The sequence below is a fragment of the Drosophila tropicalis genome, unplaced genomic scaffold, assembly GCF_018151085.1.
Source record: "Drosophila tropicalis isolate 14030-0801.00 unplaced genomic scaffold, ASM1815108v1 contig_463, whole genome shotgun sequence".
Classification (NCBI taxonomy): domain Eukaryota; kingdom Metazoa; phylum Arthropoda; class Insecta; order Diptera; family Drosophilidae; genus Drosophila; species Drosophila tropicalis.
In genome coordinates this window covers 1,158,819-1,173,444 of record NW_027172929.1, presented here as the reverse complement: position 1 = coordinate 1,173,444, position 14,626 = coordinate 1,158,819, and the positions used below count along the sequence as shown (strand labels likewise).

Sequence of the window (14,626 nt, the reverse complement as noted above, 5' to 3'; positions counted from 1 at the left end):
CAACTATGAGAATGATGGAACCCGATCAGACGAAACCATGCCCATGCCATGAAGCTTGGGGGGGGATTGCCTTAAGTTTCTCCAATGCAATCGGTCATGAACTTCATTAGTTCCATCTGGATAAGTTTAATCTGTTCGTCGAAGAAATTTACATGTGTTATATCTTAAATGGTTTGGAATGTTGGATGAGAAAGAGAAGCTTAAAAGTTATTGAAAACTATGACACAGCCTAAAAGTAAGCCCAGTCCTTCCTCCTCCTGACCAATACGTACTCCCCAATTTGTGTTATCCCATCTCAATCCCCAGGAGAGGGTTGGTTCGTTCGTTTTTTTTTTTTTTTTTTTTTTTGGATTAGTCATTAAATATACATACATACATAAAAAAATGTACATATGTATGTATTCCATAAATTATATCAGGTTTTGTAAATGAACTTATATTTGTTTATAACAAAAATGCCAGAGAAAGAAATAAATGTAGATGATATTTTTTTAACTATGAGCTAAGATGATTTGCGTAGTGTGTTTCTATATATTTTAATATCAGTTTGTGATCTGAATTTGGATCGGATCGGATCTGCCCGTGGTGTGTGAGTGCGTGTGTGCTACAATACATAATTTTTGAAAATAGATTGGAAAAAAAGAAAATTCAATTAAAACAAATCGAGAAAAAAAAAGGATTACGAAATTTGAATGATGTTGTGATCGGATCATGAAATCTTTAGCTCATAGTTTGGTTTATCTTCCACCTCTTCTTCTCTCCTCTTCATCCTTCACCTCGGCGACTCTCTATATATGTCCCTTTCTCTGTCTGTCGCCTTTTCTATCCGTTTTTTTGTTTTTTGCTTTGCTTTTTCTTTGTTTTGTAGATGCTTCTGCTTGTGTTGTTGTTATTAGTGCAAAATCCGAATTGATTTTTGGTTTGACTGCCTCCCGATATAATGCTTCTCATTTGCGTCTGCTGCTCACAGTACTCCATCCTCCTGCCTCTGCTTGCAGACTCTGTTGTTGTTGCTGCTGCTGCTGATTAAGTTGCTGTTGGCTTAGTTGGCTTTGCTGATTATGCTGCTGCTGCTGCTGTTGCTGGTGATGTTGGTGTTTGGCATTTCTTGTTGTTAACGTATTTGCAGTAGATGTTGCTGTGGTTGTTTTTGTTGTTGTTGTTGTTGCTACGAGTAATTGTGAAGCAGTGGTTGTAGACGACGCAGCGGCATCATCTCACTTTTTACCGGGAGGCGCTATTGGTTGGCCGCGTTCCTTTCCACGTAATTTTATACCAAGCACACGCTCCATTTTACCCAATATCAAATTGTTGGGAATTCCGCGTCCAGCTTCATAATCCGTTACCACTTGCTGCTTTTCACAGATTTTCTGTCATAGAAAACAAATCAGGAAACAGAAAATTTTGTTAACAAAGAATTAAAGAACTATAGATTCTATCAGTTCTTTGCAGTTACAATATGATCTGCTAGCGATCTATACAAGTATTTAAGCATTAAATTAAGCTAAATAGTAATAATTAATATCTTACAGTGGCCAAATCCTTTTGACTGAGACCCTTGCCTTGACGTCCTTGTTGGATTAATTTTCCGACATCAAGGGGTATTTTATCATGGCGCAATTCTTCAGTCTCACGATCCAGCTTGGCAGTGTTTTTGGTGGTCACATGCTGCTTGTTGGTGCCAGCACCATCTGCAAATTCAAACTATGATTAGTAAAATTCATTCTGGCAAATCAGTGCAAAAATTGGGTAATTCGATTCCCACACCAAAGCCAACTTTGAGATAATGCAAATTTGTATATACATATTTAAATGTATATATAAGTGAGCGTGTTATGATATCAAATTATGTTTAGATTACTTGGCTCACAACATACATATATGTGCAAATGTAGGTCAGAGTGAAAGTGTATATTTTGATTTGTTGTTTTTCCGTTTTGCATTCCGAATGTGTTGTGGCAATTTGAGCCAGTTCTTCTCCTACCCCAACAAGAAAAGGAGTAAGAGTTGGCGTTGAGAATATTCTAATAAGAAGTTTGCCCCACAACAGTTCCAATAGGAAAATAATGCGAAAAGTATTGAAAATTAGTTTAAAGTCGTTGAAAATGTTTCATTGGTATACAGGAAAAATCAATAAGTACAAGTACTTGTTTGTTTTACTCCATGTTTTAGAGCACATGATAAAAGCTAAAGGCGAATAACTCGCATCCCGCAAGGTTTCATTTTCAATTTCACACTCCACCATAAACCCCCTGCCGTCGCTTACACCTTACTCTTTCTCTCTACTGTCCCTCTCCGGGACGATGTAAACTAGGCCAAAAAGCTTTTTCCCCCTCTCTCTCTTTCTCTATCTCTGAGAATGCATTTGTCATCAAAATGCTGCTGCCTGCTAATTGCCGCAACATTGTGAAATCTAAAAAAAACAAAAACAATGATGACTGCTTAAGTTGTTTAAAATAAGAATAACTAAAAAGATCAACAACAATAACAAACGCCACGCAATAGCACACATATCAATTGATTGCAAAAGGAGGCACGGCAAAGACCACGGCGGGCGGGAGAAGGGTTTGCCCGGTTGGCTGGCAGGGGTGCTTGTCGGATGTATGACATAGTGCGGTTAATGCATAGTATTTTATCCCCCCTTTACACTTACATTTCTGTTGGGTGTCCACTGCGACTCCTTGACGCCGGGCTTGATTGACAGCCGATTCAGTCTTAAGCGCCGATGATTTGGGTGCCTTCTTTCTCAACACTGTTACTGTGTCCCAGTCCGACATCTTTTTTATGAGATTTCGAAAAAAAATGGGAATATTTTTGTTGCATCGAATTACGGAGAGCGTGTAAAGAAATGAGAACCCGAAATAAAGTATTTCAATTGTTGACAATCGCCTTACACTACTCACACTGACTGCTTTGTTTTAGGCCTTCAATTGCTCTTTTAAAATCTTAATTAAAAACTACTACAAATTCCAGAACTATCTCTGAAGTAAGTATGCATGCGAATGCGTATATATGTATATGTATTTATGTCTATGTATATGTACACACTCTCGCACACACGCATGCACCAAATATATAGTCTGATTTTCAATCACATGTGTTTTGCAATACTTGTGGGGGACAGATGCTTGTCAACACTGGGCATATGTGTGGAGCTAGCGGGAAAAAGCTTTTTTGCCAAATGTACGATTTTGTGCAATCAATCGAGAATTGATTTGAAGTATGTTTATCTAAAACCTATTTTATATTTGGAAATTATATTTAAGTTTATAAAAAAAGAAATTTAAAAAAAAAAAAAAAAAACTGCTAAATGAGCACAAACTTGTAAACTCCATTTACCAACACATGGTACTGAGTTTTTGTTGTGGAGTGACCAGATTATTTAGCAACAGCGACAATAATCTCGATTACTTTACGAGTGATAAAAGTGTGGATAAAACTGAAGATGGTCAGAGATTTATATAATTTTACAAACTTAAGGCGCCACCATTTTAAAATTCAAGATTTAAGCCCACTATTTTTTCTGTTTTTTTGTTGTTATCGTTAGCTGGTCACACTAGATTTTGCACTTTCTATCAAGAGTTGGCCACATTGTTGTTTTTTTTTTGTTAATGTTTTTATATTGGATGTGAGCGGACGTGCGGATGTTGCGGATTTTCGTGTTCGTAAATTTATAAAATTGATTGTGTATGGATCGTCTGTTCATCGATTTAATGAGGTCTTGGACGTAATCTGCCGGGATATTTTTGCCACTCCTCCAAGATAGTTGCCTCGAGGTCATTTTTGTTTGTCGTTGTGGATGTCTGTTCCCCAAACAGTTGAAAGAGGAGACAAGAAAAAAGAACGAGCTAGTCGGTTAGTGTAGCGGGTGTGCGTGTGTGTGTGAGTGAATGTGTGCGTGTGTGTGTAATTGGAAAAATGCATAGATATATGTAGAAAAAGAGAGAGAATAAAAGTGCCAATAATTGATAATAATGTGAAGAATGTATTAAATCTTTTACTGGCAAATATTCGAAAGTGAAAGAGATTCAGGGAGCGAGAGAAAGAGAGCAGGAGCGAGAGCAGCAGCAGCGCGAGAGAGACGAAAAGTGCATTTTTTAGGGCGTGTTTGTCGTCCGCCCCCCCTTTTAACACACACACACGCACTTGTCTTCTCTATCTACTAAACAAAATAATAATATATATAAGAAGAGAAACGGAGAAAAAAATATAAAATAATGAAAAGATGCAAACGAGTTAAATAATTGTAATTTAACAGCAAAAGAATACAGACAAAAATCGCAAACTTCCTTTTTTTTCAAGTGAACACGAAGTAGAGAGAAAAGAGTAACAGAAGAAGAAGAAGCAGCAAGGAAAAGAAAATGTGCAAATAAAGTCAAAGTCAAGCAAAAAGCAAAAAATTAAAAAAAGAGAAGAGAGAAAAGAAGAGAAAAAGTATTGAAAAAAATAAAAAAAAAAGAAAAGCAACGAGAGTGCAACAACAGAAAAAACAGAACCACCCAAAACTCCATCTCCAGCTTTTGGGCCGGGAGAATGGGTGCTCAACAGGGCAAGGAGCGCGGCTCACACTCGAGCGGAGGAGGTGTTGGAGGCGGCGTACCCGTCAGCTGCATTGGTCTATCCAACAGCAGTCCCGTGGCCTCAGTATCGCCCCACTGCATCAGCGGTGGTGGTAGTGGTGGCTTGGTCAGTGGTGGTTCCTTGGCAGCCGGCTCCACATTGCGTGGCTCACGCATTAAGAACTCCTCAGCGGGTGTGGGCCATGGTCATAGCAGCAGTGGAGGTGGTGGAGGCGGTGGCAGCAATAGCAGCGGCAATTCCAGCGGATTATCACAACGTAGCGGAGGCGGTGGTGCCGGCAGCGGCGGCGGTGGAGGACACAAGGATAATCGCTGTAATCCCTCTGTGGGTCTCAATATATTCACCGAGCACAATGGTGAGTGACAATTTGCAAGGAATACAAATATTGCATGGCATTTCTCATCATTTGCTGCAGCGCACCCACCCAAGAACCCAACATCGAAATGCACTTTAACTCATTCCTTTGTCTCCCACCACCCAACTCCCGAATTCCCCCCGCCTACTTTCTTTTTCACACACACACACACACACAGAGCATGCTGATATTTACACTGTTCAACAAATAAAGAAAAATGTATACATACAAATTTGTGTGCCAATAAGAGCCATATCCATGAGTCCTTTTTTTTTCTAATCAAATAGAATTTCAAATAAAATAAAAAATTTGGATAAAAATTTGACAATTATTTTGAATTACCTCAAAATTGTCAGTGAACAATTAATTTCAACTAATCTTATTTAAACCTTTTAAAACCTCGTAGGAATCTTATTAAAGGGGGCTCAACTAGAAATATTCTGAAAAATGCTGTCTATATTAATTCGTTTTTCCGAATCTAATAACCATTAAGGCTTTATATAAGTTTTGTTTGTTTGTCTATGTTGCGAAGTGTAAAATTTTGTACAAGATGCAAGGCGACATACTCCCACCGTGTTACCCATCTGCCCGGTACACACACACTCTCTCTCTCTCTTTCTCTCGCTTTGATTTCGTCTCTCTTCCTCATTCTCTAATACACACACATACACTGAGACACTCCACATGCTGCTTTCCAATTGAGCCAATTTCTACGTTTTCATTGCTTCCGATTATCCATAGATGACGAGAAGCGCGGAAGAAGAGAAGAAAGAGAAGGCTCAAACGAAGGCGGTATGCGCGCGTGTGCGTGCAAGTTTGTGTGTGTGTGTTTGTGTGTGCGGCGGCGTTCACTCTTATTATTATGTTTTTTTGTTGTTGTTGCCGGCTAGTTTTCTACTTGTTGTTTTTGTTCTGCCGCCGCCTTAGCCTGGCTTTGGTTAAATGGGGGCGGGTTTTTTTTTTTTGGCTGCATGCATCTCATGCGTCTACCCTTGTCACTTTACACCGCCCAACGGCCCGCGCGCCCGCACAATACACACACAATGTAAAAGAATTGGTGGAGGAAAATTTGTTTTGTGACCTAGCCACCCCCGCTAGGCGTTGAACTGGCTTAGATCGGCTTGTCCCTTTCTCCCTTCGCTCTCCACTCCCCTTTCTGTTGCTTTCTAGAAATTTTTCCTATTTCAATCATTTTACGCACACTTCGTTTTCTTTCTTTTCTCACATGTGTGTGTGTGTGTGTTTCCGTTGCTTTACAAGATTTTCCTTTTTGCCATTTTTATTACTCAGTACATTTCATGTTCATTTGTCGTCCTACCGCAAATTTCTGTTATCAGAAGAAAAAGGTTGCTTATTCTGTTGATATGAATAACTTTTAGCAGCTGTGTTTTCCTTTCCGTTCAATATCTAATTGGAACAGATGTTTCCGACTGATTGACAAGTTAAACTCCAACTGTAAATGAAAATGCAATGGCAATGGCAACGGCAACGGTTAACGGTAACGGCAACTTTGTTGCAATTGCAATTTGTAGTAAAAATGGGGAGGCCAACAGCAGCAACAACGAAAATGTCTTAATCAAGCAACGGTACCCTAAGATACCCTATCATTTCGTTTACCATAGCATACCCCTGAACAAATGTCTGCCCTAGGGTAGAGTATAAACTGAGAGTTACTAAAATAAACATCAAAAAGGCAAAAGCGCAAAAGGATTTACGACATTTGATTGAAAGTGGGCAAAACATGGCATGGCATGCCACTTCACTTTTGTTGTTGTTGTTTCTGTTGGTGCTGGAAAATGTGAAAACTTCACTGCAGAATGAAGAGTCTCCTCTCCTTGAAATAAATGTATGTACATACACATATGCATGTATTCCAATCTATTAATAAACCTAAACGAGACAACAGATAGAGAGAGAGAGACAGACAGAGAAGAAACAGCTAGTAATAGAGTCAATGTGAACAAGAAAAAAAAAACTAAAAAGAGTTTTATAAATATTTCACTACTTTGTTATTCCCAAACATTTGATTGCATTGATTCACAGAAGCCTAGAGGTGAAGACGAACGGGGCATAAAAAGGATATTCAGTTAATCCTGAAAAAATAAATAAGAGATTTTCTCACAATAAGTGTAAAAAAATATGAATTTTTTTCTTATTTTGCTGTGTCACCTGTTAGTCAATTCTCCCACTGCGGTCCTCACAAACACTCTCACACACCTTTCTTGCGCTGCCCTACCCTGCTCCTTAACTTTAACATTAGCCTTGTAAAAAGTTCATTTGCCTCGTCTCATAATTTGCCGCTTGCATGTCAAGCAAAAAGTAGGAAAACTTGACAGGCTACTCAGATTACCAGAAAGTGGAGAGCGAGCTAGCTAGCTGCTAGAGAGAAATAGAGTTGGTAATGGTAACCGAGCTAGAGACAGAGCGAGAGCGAGAAGGTGTGTGAGCAACACTTAAAAAAAAAATTTGCTCTCTCTCTCTCTCTCTCTCTGTCACACTCCTTTGGGGGGAAAGCCTTAGGCCTTGGGCCTCCCACTTGAGTCTATTTTTGAGACGTGGTTAGCTTCGTATGAGTGTGTGTGCCGCATATGTTACCCATTTGCAATGCAATTTTATTTTTTTTCGTATTGGCAAACGCATTGAAGCATTGCCAAGATTATTATTATGTATATGTACTTTTTTGTTTTGCTTTTGCTATTTTTTCCCAAGCGATTGCAATCTATTCCAGTTTACATAGCGCATAGCAGATGCCACCAAAAAAGTATCTAATTACAAGTATCTACTACCGCCTACAACTCAACTAAACTCAACTCAACTTGGCTTGACTATTGTCAGTTATGTGGTTTCAAAAAATAGTTACTGTGGATTCATATCATTCAAAATTGACATTAAATTAGCCCAAAAAAGAAAACAAATACCTTGTTAGATGCTGTGCTAACTATTATTTAAGCAATGTAAAATTCCGTTTCTTTTTATATAAACTTATCGAATCAAATTTTATTTTTGGTCTTCCTATTTAGCTTGTTAGCTGAAAGAGTTAATCATAAAAAAGGCTTTTTATATAGAAACTACTCCACACTTGACAGCTTCTCAACAATAAAAGCCTCTCAGATTAACTATAGTTATGTAGTGTATGCTTACAAGAGCCATTAAGCAATAAACAAATTTAGATCACTTCTCTAATCCCAAGCAACTGTATGAAACTTTAAACAATGTTAAATAAAACTAGCTATAAAAAGGCAATTTTTCTTCAAGAAGAAGCTCTTAAAGCCGGTTTAAAAATCAAACCAGATATTTTCGATCAAATAATAAAACAAAAAATTATTATTTGTCAACAACGAATTCAATAGAAGACATGAAAATATAACATGAATGTTAATTTGATTGAACAAGGACACAGTGCAGTAGGGAAAGGAATTGGGTCAACAAATTCAATCAATTACTAGGCTAACTTGAAACAATAATTAAACAAAATTTGCGAAAAAGAAAATCTATCAATGCTTTTCAGTTATAAATTTAATATCTCTATCTTTCTCTCTGAACCTGGTGTTTATCTGTTAATTTATTATTACAACTTTGCAATAAATATTAACAATTTGTTGACCTTTGCTCCACTGTTCCTCGTTGGTGGTTTGTCAATTGTCATGTTGGGTTTGTTTGTCGCCTCACTCACCTCTCTCCTGTGTGTGTGTGTGTGTGTGTGTGATTGAGTTTGAGTTTCGCGACTCTGAGATCTGCTCCAACAATTTACCTGGTTGGGGGCTTGAGGCTTTTGGGTTTTTGGTTCGTATATCTGTCTGTCCGTCTGTTGTTCGTGTGTTTGGAGCAGCTTGTAATCTGGTAACCTCAGACAACACAGTTTTTACATTGTAATTTTGTAATTGCATTTGCAGGCACGAAATGAAACGAAACGTAACAAAAGGCAATTGCCAATTGCATTGCATCTCCTTCTGAAAACACCCCCTCCCGGCCTCACACAACATTCTTCTCTAACATTGTCCCCTCTACCCTTACTCTCTCTCTCTCTCTCTCCCTTTATCTGTGTGTATGATTATTTGGCAAAAATAATGTGAATTTTCCTAGTAAAAATCAACTAAATTGAAAGAAAGAGATGAAACTTCATGGGAACTTGACAAAAAATATTGCTTTATGTGAATGTTGTGGATAGATGGATGGATGGGTGACTCAATCAGTAACAACAATTGTACACATACATATATAAACATATACTAAAAACTGGCTTATCAGCTGTATAATGAGTAAGGGATGCTGCGAGGTGGCAAGCAGGCTGGGGAGAGGAGGGCGGATCAAATAAGTTAATTATAATATGCTAGCATTAAATAGCTCGCAAATCGCTTACACAAATGAGTTTGTAATTATGAATCCAAATAAAAATAAAGAAAGATTAAGTAAGAAAGGGAAACAAAAACGATAGAGAAATGTTTAGGTCATAGTTTTGCCGAACGGAAATTCTCGGATTAAATGTGTTTGAAAGACGCAAATGTCACCAATATCGAATTTAACTATTAACTTGGCCGCAAAATGAAGTATTTGTGAAATCAGAAAGGCTATATCTTACAGCTTGAACTGAGAAGTCTATTTATGTATGTGTGCGGATAAACTTTTTTCTTTGTCTCAGTTTAAAGTTTGTTACTCAATCTCAGGCTCTTTCCTCGCTCTTCTCTCTGGCACACTCTACTCCACTTTAACAAGTCGCCACTTCCCCCTAACTACTATAAAGCTGAAAATTGATTAACTTTTTTCTTTTCTTTTTCTCACTTCTTTGCACAAAGAACATTTGCAATCGAAGAAAAGAAAAAAAGAGCCAACTGTGAAAAGAAAAGGGAGACAGCGACACAGTAGTCACAAAGACACAAATACAGAAGAGAAACAGTTAAGAGAGTAGTGACTCGCAGCGAATGAGATAGAGATTAGTGTTGCTGCTGTTATGTTTTGTGTCATGAACGTGCCAGGTTGGCAAGAAATAATCTCCATCTCTTCTCACCTTCCAAACTCAGCGTAGACCCCCACCCCAGCCCACCCCACCCGTAACCCTCTTCTTGGCCCTCAAATAAAATAGTTGCAATTTCGAACGTGATTTGTGCAAATGCAATTCGCGTTCCCATTGATGGAATCAGAATTGGTTATAAACTGCGACTACCGTGAAGGCGGGGAAGGTTGGGGAAAGAATAGTCCCAACAAACAGGTTTGACTCACTGAAATTCTGTAAACTATTTAATAAAAGTACGTAAAAACATACATAGGTACACACAAATGTATGTACATGTATCAAGTGCAAAACAAAAGTGAAATGTTTGTATATATTATTATTATTTGCTTTAATAATTTCGGCCTTGGCAGCTTGTTAAACGGTAAACATACAAAATGTATACATGTTGGTACATATGGCGAGGGGGAGGAGGAAAAGTAGATTGAAAGGGGAAACAAATCGTCGTTTCAACTTAATCAAAAGCATACAAAATGCATATATGTAATAAACTTAAGCCGAAATGAAATAAATATACATACAAATATGTAAACAAAACATTTTCAAGGGGCGACAGGCACCGGCAGCCCTTTCTTAACTGCCTCCCGAACCGTTCCCACTCCACTTTTCAGTCGGTCACTGGAAAGATAAAGTTGAAAGCAAATACAGGCTGGGACTCGGTTTAGGTGGAAACCGAAATAAACTTTTGCTGGCAATTAATTACCCTGAATTTCCAATCAGAAAGAACCTTCCAACGAATAGAATATGCACTCGGGCAACATCTCTCTCTCTCTCTCACTCTATTTTTATCTCTCTCACACTATGGAGTCTCCCCCCATAGTCAATCAATCAAAGTGGCGTCAATATTTATGACCTTAAATAATCACAACAACAAACAAGAGCAAAGAAAACTAAAGAAAAATGAGAGGGGGGAAACTGTAGCTAAAAGTATATAAAACTTAAGAATCTTTTAATGCTAATAAGTTTCTGTTCCCCTCACCCCCAAAAAAATAAAAAAATAAATAAAGTTATGTCTCTTATGTTTGCTTTGCCCCGCACATTCTCTTTATTTTCTTTCTTTACGTTTCGTCAGCTAATTTATGCAAACAAATTTCAATGAGGCGAAGTCTCTTGGCAGTTCTCCTCTGCCCTTCTCTGTCCGTTCTGACGCTCTGTCACTCTCCATGCTCCACTGGGAATTAAAGAAAATTGACGCATTTGAAGAAGGAAATGAGGGAAAAATGCCGGCAAATGACAATAATAGAAAAATACTTTAATAGAAAGAAATTATGTTTTTAATGATTGAAAATTATTCATAATATAAATATACATATGTACATATGTGTATGTTTGTATGTATTAGAAACCAGGCTTGAATTTAAAATTAGACCTAATATTATTAACCGCAAAATAAAAAAAAAACAAAAAATAGGAGGGGAAAAACCACTCATTTGCTTTGTTTTCATAGAATTTGGTTGAGTGAATAATTGGCATTCCTTTTATAGAACTCTTGGCCACATGACGCACATTTTAATTAGCAATGTTTCACACACACACACACACACACAAACACAAAGGTTTTAAATTATATTTAACACCCAATGTCACAATAAGGGTATTATAAATATTTAAAATATTTAGTCAATTTGTATGAATGTTTATGAAATTGAAGTTTCTACTGTGGGGCATAATGTTACGATCTTCACGTTTATTGTTGAAAGAAAAATGAAACCAGAAATGATGTCTTCTTCTTGGCTAAATGACAACCATTTCAATTAACTCTCCCTTTAAAGACCTTTCACTCTAATTTCATCTATGTATGTATGTATCTCAAATTTCTCTTTAACAAAAGCAAATTCTGTCATTTTTTTTCTTTCTTTCTTATCAATTTTCTTTCAACTCCCATTAACTCCACCCCCAAGCCGAACTCCCCTTTCCCATCGACATGAAAAGTCATTAAAATAGACAGCTCCAAATTTTGACTTTAGTGTTGCTGTTTCTGTACTTTGTTGTTGTTGTTGTTGCTGCTGCGTTGCTGTTGCTATTTTGTGCACAAACAAATCAAGAAAATTGCCAAGTATTTACCGTAAATAACGAACAAAATAAAAAGAAAAAGCATGACAAATGCCAAAGTGAAGAAAAGAAACCTGTTTAAACATGAGGATGAGGATGGCTCTCTTTGGCGCTCTCTGTCTCTCTCTCCCTTTCTATCACTCTCTGCCTGGCATGTCTTGTTTTGGTGGGGGCTGCTGCTGCTCTCTCCCAGCTGACCGGCATCGGCTGATGAGTGCCATCTAAGAGCTCCCACCCGACCGCTCCAGTCGCTCGCTTCCTCTCTCTCGCTCTCTCTTATTCACTTGTCTGCGTGGTCAGTGAACCGTTTTCTCTCTGTTTGTGAAATGAAAATTATGTCCAAAAAAGCACCAAAGAAGTTAAAATTAACCTAACTGATCTGATGATCTTTTGTGTGTGTTTGTTTGTAAAATATCTTCTTTTTTTTCTTCTCATAATTAATGTGAAATTTAATTCCATTTAATTGCTTTGCCTAATGGCCGGCCTTTTTGCAACTTCTTCTTTTTCTTACTCTAACCGCCACTTTCGGTTTTTGCTACCCTCTTGCCCCAAAAAGGGTTTGGTTTAAAATATTCTTGGCCCAAGACAGAGAAGAGAGAGAAAGAGAGAGAGAGATATCACATCAGGTGATTTCGACAAAGAAATCCTCTACAATCCATACAAAGCGAAAAGGGTATCTTAATGGTCGTTGCTAGCACAAAATGTAAAGGGATTTCATTTCATTTCGTTTCGTTTTGCTTTTGCCTTTGCCTTGGCGACGTCTGTCAATTTTTTTTATGCCTGTCTGGTATAATATTTAAACGACATGCCACATCCACATCCGTGGCGTCGTCGTCGTCGTCTTCGCAATTGCACTTGCTTCCAAGAATTCTGGAGAGAAAAAAAAAACAAAAAACAAGAACAGCAACAACAAAAGGGAAATGAAGAGGAGGCCGAGGCCAAAACCGGCGACTGAATCACCAAGGAAAGAACTTCAACTAAACTAAACAGAAACAGAAATCGAAATACAGAATCTTCCTCTTCTCCTTCTATGTATCTGTATCTCGGGTACTTGTAGGTACAGTAAAAACATCCATACTTGGCCGGAACCTGGTCGATCGTTGCCCAAAATTGTATTCACCCTAGAGATGGGAATAATACAAGTGTATGTTATGGGAGTTTTCACTGTATGTATGACCAGAAATGAAGTGTTTACTCTTTACTCCTGCTCTGACTTTAAATAGTTTTCACCATATTTCCTTTTGCCGACATTGTTGTTGTTGTTGTTGTGAACGTGATGAGACGATAGAGATGATGGAATTGTGGTATGTCTGTGTGTGGGGCGGTTCAGGGGGAGTAAGTGAATCCAAACCGCACCTTGTCCTGTTCATGTCACTGACAGCTGTTTGGCTGCTTTTTCGAAAAGAAACTCTTCTCCTTCTCATGTCCAGCAACAAAAAAAAAAAGGAAAAACTTTTTCTTTGTTCAAGCTAAAGGCAAAGTATGTTTGCGCGTGTGTTTGTGTATGAGATTGGTTGATAATAAATTGTCTGTTAAGGTGTTAAAAGAATTATATACTACATACATATACACAAATTGAACAAAATTTCTTTAAAATTAACTTAAAATATGTCAAAGTGAACCCAAAAAGTCTTGCTTAAGTCTATTGGGTAATCCCCAATTGACTCATGAAACATTGAGCCTCCTCCAACTCCTCTCCCCCTCCCTTTTCATCTTATCTTTCTCTCTAGCAAGCAACCTATCCCAATTTGGTTGTTACACACACACACACTCCAGAGCTTATCAGTTGTTATTTGCTGCATTATCACTTTTTTGCAGTCTATTAAATTGATTCATTAATTTGTTTACTTAATTACTTTGAATGCGCCGTGTGCTCAGTTCAATCAACTCATATGCCGCCCGGCCAAATAGCTGCCTGATGAACAGGTGAAAATGAAAATCAAATAAAAATAATGTGCTAAACTTTCACTTTGCACTGATTTCTCGCCAATTTTTTGTGTTTTTTCTCTGCTTCTGCTCTTCATTCATAATCAAAATAAACAAATTGAAACAGCTTTATAAACTGATCAATCAATCATTTAAACAGAAAACAAAATAGAAAACGAAAAATGAAAATGAAAACTGTTTTCGTCGGCGTCTCAACGCTTGAGTAAAGCTGAAAGTCGAATTAAGCGCGTAAAATAAAACGAAAGAAGAGAAGTAGTAACAATATTAGAGAAAATCATTTTACTGTGAAAATGTTAATAATTACAAACAGACACACGTCAGGTAAATATAGGAAAAAGTGAAAACTGTGGTTAAAAAGAAAATACAAACTTTTTGTTTGTTTCTTTCTTTTTTTTTTTTTTGTATTATTATTATTATTATGCGTAATATTTTGTCTGTCTGGTGTTGAGTGCATGAGGTAAGGCCTAAAAGATTATGTAAAAGGCAAAAGAAAAGCGAAGAATCAAGCGAAAAGCAAATACAGCTGAACAATTGAGGGAATAAAAATTAACCAATTTTTCTATATACAATATGTATGTATGTGTATGTACATTTTGTATACCCTCAAAGTAAAGAGACATATTCCCGTTGTCTAGAATTTTGCAATATCTAGGAAAAGTTTCTTTTTTTGCCCCGAAAGTCCT

At 37.5% G+C, this 14,626-nt stretch overlaps 2 protein-coding genes across 7 annotated transcripts in view; one reads left to right on the top strand and one right to left on the bottom strand.

Annotated features, from left to right (window-relative positions):
* Positions 1–420: 420 nt before the first annotated feature.
* Positions 421–3,063, bottom strand: mbf1 (multiprotein bridging factor 1). Its single transcript, XM_068286801.1, has 4 exons — positions 2,904–3,063; positions 2,654–2,777; positions 1,531–1,691; positions 421–1,370 (listed from the first exon to the last, which is right to left on the bottom strand). The coding sequence occupies exons 2-4, from the start codon at positions 2,775–2,777 to the stop codon at positions 1,218–1,220; spliced, it is 438 nt and encodes a 145-aa protein (XP_068142902.1). The 5' UTR covers positions 2,904–3,063; the 3' UTR covers positions 421–1,217.
* A 531-nt stretch (positions 3,064–3,594) lies between these two features.
* The window catches only part of Abl (tyrosine-protein kinase Abl), a 28,677-nt gene continuing 17,645 nt past the window's right edge, over positions 3,595–14,626 (top strand). For 2 of the 6 annotated variants that reach the window (XM_068287267.1, XM_068287262.1), the window contains exon 1: positions 3,595–4,936. In XM_068287267.1, coding sequence (XP_068143368.1) covers positions 4,534–4,936 — 403 coding nt within the window. In that variant the 5' untranslated portion in view covers positions 3,595–4,533. The remainder of the gene's footprint in view (positions 4,937–14,626) is intronic. The other 4 variants (XM_068287265.1, XM_068287266.1, XM_068287263.1 and 1 more) reach the window with 3 other exon arrangements.